The 11,295-nt window shown below is 46.0% G+C and overlaps 1 protein-coding gene and 1 non-coding gene across 2 annotated transcripts; one reads left to right on the forward strand and one right to left on the reverse strand.

Annotated features, from left to right (window-relative positions):
• Positions 1-494: 494 nt before the first annotated feature.
• PURB (purine rich element binding protein B) lies at positions 495-8,990 on the reverse strand. The gene has a single exon (XM_019731561.3). It carries the CDS (start codon positions 8,851-8,853, stop codon positions 7,942-7,944), a length of 912 nt encoding a protein of 303 aa, XP_019587120.2. The 5' UTR covers positions 8,854-8,990; the 3' UTR covers positions 495-7,941.
• A 1,283-nt stretch (positions 8,991-10,273) lies between these two features.
• LOC141567031 (small nucleolar RNA U13) lies at positions 10,274-10,374 on the forward strand. The gene has a single exon (XR_012489431.1). It is a non-coding gene; the product is annotated as a small nucleolar RNA U13 (small nucleolar RNA).
• Positions 10,375-11,295: the final 921 nt, after the last annotated feature.

Here is an 11,295-nt window from a genome sequence, read left to right on the forward strand (position 1 = left end):
GGGGTCTTCAGTAAACTGAGTGTAAAGGGGCTTCTGAGATGAAGACTGGGGACCATGGCTGGTATCTACAGACACTTTATTTTTCCTATAACACTGGGGTAAGACTGGCCCAACGTACTCCTCCCTAAGAAGTCAGTTATGATGATGAGCCATGAGGGAAGTTTCTTCACACCCACTCGAAATGATAAGGCCGAAAAGCCAGTAGAATAGGAAGAAACTAAGGAAAGCGACAAGGGGCCTGTCTGGAAGTGAACCAAAGCATGAAGCTCACTTGCTGCTTTTACTCCGCAGACTGCTTACTAACTAGAAAAGGGTTATGGGGACCCAGAGGTTCTAGAACGGGCTATCGTTCAGATGAAACGTGCAATGGCTTGGAAGTCATTTCAGTGGGAAGTCAGCCAATTCCAGGCCCACGTGAGCCTCAGCAGATGGTGTGTGGCCTTTCCCTCCCCACCCCCAGATAATTCCTCAAATTAGACACCAGCACAAGATGGTCTCTTTTCCGCATACTTTATTTGTTACAAACATACAATTTTTAAATATAGACTGTAAAACTCCATTTGCAAAAGTCTGCTATTGTAAGGAGTACACACCAGCAGTAAGGATTCTTAAACTTTCTCTGTGAGTTTTTCTGTCAGTTTTGCTAGTTAGTGGTAAATACGGGACCGCCACTTAAGAGACCTGTCTGAAGCTTCTGGCCGTATTCACATTGCTCTTCTGAAGAAGCCCTGCGTGTCTGGACACTGACCCAACGTGAGCTGCAACCTCCAGGCAGTGGGATCAACAGCCCACGAGACTCTGCTTTCAACAGTCTCCAGGAAGTGTGATTCTGAATGGGTTTGTCTGAATTGCCCATGCAGCTGTTTGTTAAAGTGCATTCTTCTTTTAAAAATAGGAGGAATAATCTTTACTCTTTAACCAAGGTACTTAAAAAAATGAACTTTTTGGTCTCTCAGCAGATATTCCCAAACTGATCCTATCACTACAAATTTCAGTGTTCTATTTACAAATATTTATAGGGTTACAGGTGGAGGGGACCTTATAAAATGAAAGGTGCGGCTTCTCTTGAAGCAGAAATCAGTCCTACAAATTCACATATAGGACACACTTGGTTTACAACACAAGTATGTGGGTATTTACAGACCGAGACAACGCAAAACCGCCATCAAGTAACCTCCGGCCCCAACTCTACTTGTCCACATACATCAGGAAACTGTCTCCTGCTACAGAGATCTGCTTGACATCACTGAAATCACAGCTATGGGTTCTCCACTGGGAGGACATCCACCCCACCCTAGAGCGAAGCCTCAGTCTGAGGAAGCCCTGGGAGGTGGCTGGCGGGCAGGTTCCTACAGAATGGAAAGCGTTACCTGGAAACACCACAGGAGACGGATGGATTTTAAAAAAAGATCGTGGAAAAACACCTGCATGAAGGTGCAAAAGGAAGAATAAATCCCTATTACCTTTTCAAGAACTTTAGAAAAAAGACGTCCAAATCCACTAATAATCTTAATTATCCAAATATTGATAATCGTTGAAAAAACTCAAATATGCTTGCCTGCCACCATAACATGCAAAACTGTTGACTTTGTGAGTATGCTCTGCATTCATTTAAAACCAGTTTCTGGCCTGGCCCATCCATTAACTTCTAGGAATCCAGAGCTTCTGTACAGAGGTGACAGGTGGGCTGGGAGAAAAGGGTTTATGCTTCACATCTGAACAGTTTATAAGGAAACTCCCAAATTCCTACATACAAATGTACTTAGTGATACCGTAAAATCCTGTTTATCAATTTTCTTTGGACTCTCCCTGCGGTTATACGTCCCTGAAAAAGTAATTTTAAAAGGGAAAAAATATACTACTTGCCATGCAATTTCCAAATATACAGACTTGTGAACCAGCCTGTTGCTGCGACAGGGTAAGACTGGGGATGAGTCTGTCTCTAAGAAGGAAGAGATGGTCTAACTTAGTTGTCTTGACAGACTTAGCTGTGGAAGTTATTGAAGGTAGGATAAAAAAGACAGACTGTCTTTTGCAATATGCTCATGGACAATGAACTTGGACGGGTCTATCGCTTTCTTTCCAACAATCCACGTGTCTTCACGCGAGAGATGTGCCCAGCCCTCTTCTCCATGTCAAGGGAGATTTTACATATGATACAGGCAAAGTGAGACTTGCTCCAAGACCCAAAGTCTCATGTTAACTACACCGACAGTCTCTCTTTTATCAAACCTTTTGTTAGAATCACCTGTAGAAAAAAATGGTAACATTTGGGCTTCAAATAAAGCTCTGTCCTCCCTTTACTAGAAGTCCTACTGAGCAGTGAAACTACGACATGGCATTTGCTGTTGTTTTCACAGGGCGTTACCTCTCGCAACTGGAATGTCTAATTCAAGAGGCATGAGTCAGATTTTCAAGTGAGAAGTAAAACAATAAAGGTGATTACACTGATGGCATATTCCCTATTTCATTAGGAAATATAAAATACATTCATAAAGGTCTTACATGGATAGACATACGGATATCAGTTGGAAATTACTTAATAAGTTTTCACGATGCAATTTTATTATTTTCTAAATTTAATTTTCAGTACTGGCAATTGGACCACATTTGTTGAAATGAGTCTGTTAAATCCATCGGTAATGAAACTAAGTTTTAAGACTGAGGACTGGGAATGGTGACTTTAACTAAATAGGAAAGCTAGTTGTATCAAGAGAACGCACCATTCAGGGGGCTTTTCCTGTGAGCTCTCGACACTCCTCGGGTCTGACACTTGAAAATTAATGACTGTTTTTCTAGATTAAAAATGGGAAATGAAGTTACAATCTGCCATTTCTACCTGATGTTTGGAATTTCAAACGGGGCATCAACATTTTCTGTTTTTAAGGTAAATGTGGTTCTTTTCTACAATGCCCTCCCCCTCCCCCATCCACCTGCCCCAGCCCCACACCCATTATCCAGTTTATTCAATGGGAATAGTGGCTGTTCAGGAAGATAGCTAATTGGCTTACAGGACTCTAAAACCAACCTTGACAACTGGTCAGCTCATCCATTGACTCTAATTTCAGCACTGTTGACAAAAAAAAAAAAAAAAAAAAAGTTGCCTTAAGGCTCAAGGGAAAGTAACTAACTACACTGTGAATGCAGCACTGTCACTCTCCAACCACTGGAAGCCAGCAAAATGCATTCTGGATCAATAGTACAAACTTTCTAATTTGCAATGAGCCATACTCTTCCTACCAGTCAGAACAATCTTCACAAGCAGCTTATCTACGGGGCCCAAGGAACCACGATACATGTCACACAGATTCCACGTCTCTCATGATCAAAAAGTGCTTATCTTGAGAAAAATGTTAGGGTTAAAATGACAACATACAACATAAGATCACTCCACATGTTCTCAATGAAGTACAAAATGGGAAGCAAAAAAAGATGGGAGGCTCTGCTCTCTGAACAAGCCTCATGCACGTGACTCAGGGTGTACTAAAATGAAAACTGCTTTTTAAGAGTTAACGGTGGGATTTTTACACCATTATATATATTCTACAACCTGAGCTTGAACACCAAAGCAGTGAACTTTGTACTTATCAGAGCAATTCTGATACTTCCTAAAAATAGAAGACAACTCAATTGGATTACTAACTCCAGGATCCAAACATTACATTTCCCCAATCAATAAGGAGACACATTAGACACTAAGAGTGCTGCAGACGACTCGGCAACGAGTCATTTTTACAAAGTCCCTTCTCTCCTCCCCTTTCTCCCCGATCAAGGCCACACTATTTGCAAATGAATATCTACTGAGAGATCGGTTGTACACTGGACAAAGTATCATAATCGGGTTCAAATGAAAACAGAATCTACAGTGAAGAATACTTATGTGCATGGCTTACACACTCAAGCTTCTTAATTTCGTTCACCTCAAGAACAAGGTAGACGCAATGAACTGTCACCTTTTAATACCTTGTGCAGATCATTCTACCCCCTGTAAATAGCCAGTCAAGGTCATTTAACAAAGCGTCCTCAGCAACTTGAGCGCCTGAGGTGTGCAGCCGTTTACAGACCACTCAATATGAGGGCACTACTATAACCGCCTCTCTTGCCCACAACCCTGCATTTTCAGGTAAGACAGAATAATTGTTTTGATTTGAGAAAACTGAAGCTTGAATCTCTTAAAAGACCTGCAATTTACTGCAAAGTGATCAAGAGGTAACAAAGGAAACAGGAGGTTAATGGCTGCCCACACTGGAAGCCTCTCAATCATTTTGCGGTAAATAATTATGGAAAGTGACCTGACAAGCAGCCGTGTGACTATCACAGCTCCAGTCATTGTACCACCTACACGCCTCCCACAGTAACATAGGGTGTCTGGGTTTTGGTTTGGTTTTCGCTTTGATTTTTGGTGCCATGCAGATTTACACTGTGTTCGGTGCGGCATATGCACTGACAACTTCCTCTGCTGACTAGAACTACCATTCTACTCGAATGACAGGTAGGGACAATAGAAACCAGGAGGGAACCTGGGATCTCGTCACAGAGTTTTGCTCTTTCAATTCTGTTCCTAAAATTGGACTTCTCACTTCTGTAACTGCAGCAGTTTGAGAAAGGAACATTCCACCAATTATTGGAGAAGAATTTTACTTCCCTACTTCTCAGGAATATGACGATTTTGAATATGTCATTAGCTGGGATGTTTGCCAAGGTCAAAATACAAGCCCTAAATCACTGTTCACAGCAGTGGTTGAAAACACTACATTTTCTGCCTGGATTTAACAACAATCATTTCCTTTAATAAGCCATATTTACGACCGAATTCTCCAAGATGTCCCGTTAATACCGCCTCGTTTAACAGAACACATCAGAAGTGCAGTCTCTGTGTTTTGCAGACTTCTATTGTCCCTAGTGACTGGAATGAGGATCAGTGAAATGCTACATCAGTCCTCAGCCCTCCTGCAGTGGGAAGAGAGGCCATCGACCGCCCCTGCAGGAGAAACAAACCTCTGAGATTGGTTAAGACTTAAAACCCACCACTATGACATTTATTTACCACTGACTCTTACATAGGCAGGTCAAAATTTTAATATAAATTACTTTTCCAACACATAGCTTATGCATTCTTTGCTCCTTTTTTCGGAGGATTTTCCAATTGATATCTAAAGATTTACATATGATATATTACTGTTCTATGGTCTAATGACTAAGAAAACTTCTCTGGTAACCAAAGCTGATTCCATATATGGCAGTGTTCTTGGCATATACTCTATACGCCTCAGACCACTTCCACATTCTTTCTATTCAGCTAATTATAGCTTAGTAGCCACTGGTAAGGATTGTGAAGACCCTGTCATTTCTACAGAATAGAAAGGCAAGGCTAGTTACTGCAATTCAGCCAGACAAAAAGAAAAGAAAAAAGAATAAACCAACCCCTTAAAAAGGAGAGGTACTGCACCTTTGCAAAACTGAACCGGCTCACTGCTGCTGAGCAACAGGACCACCGCTGAAGCAAGAAAGCAAGTTGGTCTACACAGGAATTGTACATGGTCTGAAAATGAAGAAGTTATAGCAGCCAACTAACTGCTGCAACCTTAATTCTCATTGCTGCCTCAGAGTTTGAAACTTAAACAGTTTCTGCAAACCTAATGCTAGTTTCTCAGCTCCTTTACTAAAACTACTTAGGGTTTTGTTCTCCGCAGCAAAGAAATAAACACTCAACACATAGGTAAATACAGCAGGACATTATTGAAAACAGCTGCCTTGTGGTACAAAATACAGTACAAGTATATGGATGTCATTAAAACATCGAAAATACTATTGCTCCCATACAATTTAGGAAACATTCTTTGCAACGGAGAAAAATTTTTAAAAAAGAAAAGCTTTAAAAAAAAATCTGTTTAAAAAGTCTACTGTGGACGATGAGTAGAGAAATAGTCTGAAAAGGGCACCGATGTTTGTGGCTCTTCCACTTAAAAAAAAAAAAAATCTAAGATTAACAGTATTCTGAATCATAGTCTAATTTTTAAAAAAACCTAATTTTATATACACAATTATTTCCCTCCCTCTCAGCCACAATGCATGAAAACGACCTTTTTGTATATTACTTATTTCCCAATAAATACAAAAAGATTGTATATATTGAATAATACCAAAATAAGATAATAAAAAGGGTATGCAATAAATTAAAAGGCAGCTCAAATAAAGGGCAGTCATGCAGTTAAAAAAAAATACTAAGATTGTGGAGGTGGGTTACTTGCCTCCTGGTTGAGAAGGTGTCGCACAAAGCATACCTGAAACTTTGGAAAGAACATTAGCTCCCATTCGACTCAAAGTGAACGTTACCTAGGTCTGTGACATTTCTAGGAATGAATACCTTTCGATGGGGTGGGATTAACTTGATTAGTAAAAACCATTTCTACTGAAAATCCAGTTAAAATATAGAAGAGGCGATCCTTGAAAACCCCAACTTTTATTCTTGAAAGACAGCTGGATAACCCGGCAAAAGACAGTTTGTTGAAATTTCAAGATGGTATAAAAATGCTTCCAGGAGATAGTCAGCACATTCGTGTTCACTCCGGCTCCATGCGGATGGATTTCAGCTTCCAAAGGGCACGTTGCTGGAATCGCGCATCCATCATCTGCCAACTTTGATTGTGAGGTACTGATACAGTGGATCAAGTTCTTAAAAATTTATTTTAAAAGAATAAATGATGCTGGAATTCTGGACCTGAGGATCTTTAGTATCTGAACAAATCCACAGATTCAACTGAAGATAGAGGAAGACTTCAGTTTTGGTTACTTCCAACTTTTCTGTGAGGATGTATATTCCATTAAAGCTCAGGCTTGTAGCCACACTGTTCCTTTTTCAAGTTTTATGGTTTAAAATCCAGCCAACCAGTGGCCAAAACAGCCGAATTAGCCACAATTCACTGGCTCACACCACGGAGCCACAGGGATCTGGCTGTCATTCATACCTAAGCTAGTTCTTGGTAATGATCTCCCTGTTTAGAGATCATGGGAAGAACTTTAGTGAGCAGCAACCAGTCCACTCAAACAGTTTTTTCCTTGTGCTTTATGCCTGATTTTTCCTTGTGCCTAGCTCAGCAACCCCCAATGTAAAACTGCTTTTTAATTTTCAAGAATTTTTGCCAACTTTTAAAATATTTTAGTAACAGATTCTAGTTCAAGGACTGACACCTGAACCTATCTGCAGCCTGGAAAACAATTCTGTGAAGACAAGACATGGGCCAGGGTCCAGGTAGCGTGCAAAACCATTCTGAATAAAATAGATGCAATTTGTTGCTGTGTTCCCCAGTGACTTCTTGAATTCCTCTTCTGCCCCGTCCCTGATGATTTCAAGTTGCATTCCTTTTCATGAAACCTGTACCCTCAGTACCAGAAACTGCAAAGGCCTCTCTCATCAAGAATTCCATGAAGATCTAGATCCAAAATGCTCATTTCAAAGGAGAAGGGATAGACACTGCAACAGTGAGGTCTGATGACATCTTTCCACCAAGTTCCCAAGTGCAACACATACTCAGCTGTCATCAAGGGGTAAGGGGACCTCAGAGGTGTTCCTTGGGGCCCGGTGTGGTGTGCGAGAACCTGTCCCGGCCAGGGCGCTCCTGATGGGTTTAGGAACCTCGGCTGGGAAGCAACAGAAGCTGACACTAACTGCTCAGCGGAAGAGAGCCGCTGTGTCCTGTCTCCGCAGGTTGCTGTCAGTTCCTTGCAACTTCCCTGCTTTTCTCTAATAGTCCGTGACTGTTCTCTTATGGTTATTTCTCATCATCAACTACATTGTTTTAAACGTTGTTTTCTCCCCGTGGGGCCTCCCCTGCTCCCCGGCAGGTGAATCACTGGGGATGAGCAGGAAGAGGAGCTGTTCAGCTGGGGGGGCTGGGGGATGGAGGTGGGGTGGGGGGCCCGTCGGGGACGCGGCAAGTCTCAATCCTCATCCCCCTCCTCACCCTCAGACTCGTCTCCGCCGCGTCGCTCATAAAGCTTATCCCTCTGCCGCTCCTGGATCTCCTTCATCTCATCCGCATACCGGCAAAAGGCGCCCCCGAACTTGCCCCAGGCCTTGAAGGGCACGGTGATGGCGTTGCGGTAGGACGGCTTCACCTCGCTCACGCGCAGGAACACGCCGTACTTGTTGCAACCCACGTCGAAGAAGAAGCGCTTCGAGTCCACCGTGATGGAAGTGCCCTCCGGGAGCTCCCCGTACAGGCCGCCCCCGGGGCCCCCCGCGCCGCTTCCCGGGCCGCCCGCCAGCTCGTCGTCGTCGCCGCCGTAGTCGTCGATGAGCTTGGCCAGCGCGTCGCGGAACTCGATGAGGCCCTGCGCGGGCAGCGCGATGGTCTGGCCGCTCTGCAGGCCGCCGGGCGCCGGGCCGCCGCCGCGCGTCACCGTCTGGCGGATGCGCAGGAAGCGGCCGCGCTGGTTCTCCTTGAGGTCCAGGTAGTACTTGCGGTTCTCGCGCACCAGGAACTCGCTCTTGAGCGCGCGCCGCGGCCCGCCGCCCTCCTCGGCCGCCGCCGCCGCCACCTGCTCGGGGCTGCTGGGGCCCAGCTGCGCGTAGTGCTCGATGAAGTCGCCCAGGTAGTCGCGGAACTCAGCGGCCACGGCCATGGACAGCGTGAGGCGGCTCTTGGAGCCGCCCGCGCCCACCTCGGCGATCTTGAGGAAGCGGCCCTTGGCGTTCTGCTTCACGTCCAGGTAGAAGCGCTTGTTCTGGATGTCCAGCCGCTTCGAGGCCAGCTCCTGCGTCTCCTGCTCGCCGCCGCCGCGGGACGCGGGCTGGAAGCCGCCGGGCCCGCCGCCGCCGCCGCGCTCGCTGCCGCTGTCGCCGTCCGCCATCTTCTCGGCCGCCGCGCCCTGGCCGCCGCCCGCTGCCCGCCGCGCTCGCGTCCCCGCCCTCTGCCCTGCGGCTCGCTCTCCGGGGCCCCCCAGCCTCGCCGCCGGCCCGCTCACGCGCTCCCGCCGCTCATAGCCGGCCGCCGCCGCCGCCCCCCATCGCCCCCGCGCTCCGCCCCGCCACTTCCGCCCGGCCCGCGTCCGCTTCCGGCGCGCGCCTGCGTGACGCCACCCGCCACGCCCACCGCGTCCTGGCGGCCGGAAGCACCGCCCGCCGCGGCGGCGGGGCGCAGGGCAGTGACGTCACGGCGGAGCGGGGCGGAGTGGGAAGGCCGCGGGGACCGTGGGGGTGACGGGCACGCCGCGTGTGGTGGTGGTTCGGCTCTTACAGATGTGCCCAAACCCGTCGAAGTGTGGGCTTTAAATAAGCGCATTTACGGTACACGAGCTATGCCTCCACACAGTCACTTTTACACGGAGGCATTCAAGGGGGGCGATGCTGGGGTCTCCTGCCCTCAAATGAAACAAAAGCAACCCGCTGGGATTGCTGGGTAGTCACCGTGAGTCGTGTGTAGCATGGAGCCTAAAGTACGGTGGGTGCGCAGGAAGTGTGCCCTCAGCTCTGGTTCGCAGACTGCACGGTGCCTGGGAAACACGGTAACGTCGCTGTCATTGTCGTCGTCATCACAACCTCGGGCACAGTGGTAAAGGCCTGAACTGAGACGGGCACGGGGCGCTCAGGGAAGGCCTTGGCTGTCACCGAGACCTGTTACAGGCACTGACCGCCACTTTACATGTTAACTCAGAAGATACGTGTTTCCTGCGTCCTACTGTATATGGAGAAACAGGGATGCGTTAAAGAGGCGGAAACCACGGCTTTCTGCCGGGGAGAGTCACTCGTCCTGGGCCCGATCCCGCACCAGCTGTGTGACCTTGGGCAGTTGAGTTAATCTGTTTATTCATTTGTTAAATGGGAATGATAGTGCCTGTCTCCTGGGCTGTTATAAGAATTACGTACGAGAAAATGAATGGCAAGGACCGTAACCTGCACCGGAATCAGGAGGACGGGGGAGGAGGGGCTGTCACCACCTGTCGTCAGGGGAACCTACAGGGAAAACGGTTCCCCATGGGGCTCTGCGGCTGTCACAACCCTCCCCTCGCCGTCCTCTTCCTCTCTGTGAAAGGGACTTACTGCTTTTTTGCTTTTTTTCTTCGTGTGACTCGCCGTGGGTACTCGTACTGGATTGCAATACTTTCTTTTTCCCCCGAGAAAATCCTGTTTGGTGACAGAAAGCCCAGTCAATTTTGTTTTATAGTTGATAAATGAGATAAAGCATATAAAGCATATAACCTGACTCAGAGGAAGCTTTCCCTGAGTATTAATCACCTCGTCTCCTGTTTCATAAAAAGACCCAGTAAGATTATCTTTGTAGTTCATAAGCCTGATGATTGGGTGTTCACTCTATTGGGTGTTCATCACCCTCAAACACCTTGTTATGACATGGCCACATTACCCATCTGATGTGAAAAGAAAGGCCCAATCAAACAAAATTAGAAGACTAGCTTATCAGCCAAACACAGGAGAATCCAGGGGAAGACATGAAATTTGGGGGCCTTGGACATTTCAATCTTGGAGAGGATTTGGACATTTTGAATCCCAAGGGAAGGAATGTGGTGTCAGGTATCACGTGGCCTTCATGAGAGCCATCCATGCAGCTCCTTCTATAATTTCTTGCTAACCAGACTACTTCCCTGCATGGGGATCCCAACATTCCCTTTATGGAAAGGACTCTCCACCCCTTTGTTCACTTCTTATCAGTTTGATTTTAACGAATCAAGTTCTATTTTAGAGTTAGATTTATTGTGTGAAGATTAATAAACAGAAACATTCATTACATTGGAGTAAAGGCCTGTGTGGGAAGCTCTCCTGCCCTACCCTCATCGTCAATTATCCCAACCTGGAAGAGCCGTACCTTCCATTTCCAACGGGCAGATGTTTTTCTACCTTACTCCAGCGGGAAGAAGGGGGATCTCCTTGCCCTGCAACCACTCAGCCAATGAAAATCCACTATACTTCAAACTCCCAGTTTCCTCCACTTGACTGTTTGTCTACAACAGACCCTCTGAACTTCTTTTTCCTCCATAAAAGAACATTCCTCTTCTTTATTCTTTGGACTTGCTGGTGACTTACCTGCCTTTAGACTGCATGTCCCAAGTTGCAATTCTTTGTTGTTCCCAAATAAACCCATATTACTGGAGAAATAGCTGGCTATTTTTCAAGGTCAGCAATTGCTTTGTTTCCTTTGAAATTTCATTCTTTGCTTTTAAGGTTAGAATCTTCTACCCTCTCAAATATTCATTCGACAGTCATATATTTTTTCAGACTTTTTACTGTTTGATGTTTAATATATGTGATTATATCATATACTTATATTTAACTCTAGT

Source organism: Rhinolophus sinicus, chromosome 4 (genome assembly GCF_057876585.1).
Source record: "Rhinolophus sinicus isolate RSI-liver-muscle chromosome 4, RSI-T2T, whole genome shotgun sequence".
Taxonomy (NCBI): domain Eukaryota; kingdom Metazoa; phylum Chordata; class Mammalia; order Chiroptera; family Rhinolophidae; genus Rhinolophus; species Rhinolophus sinicus.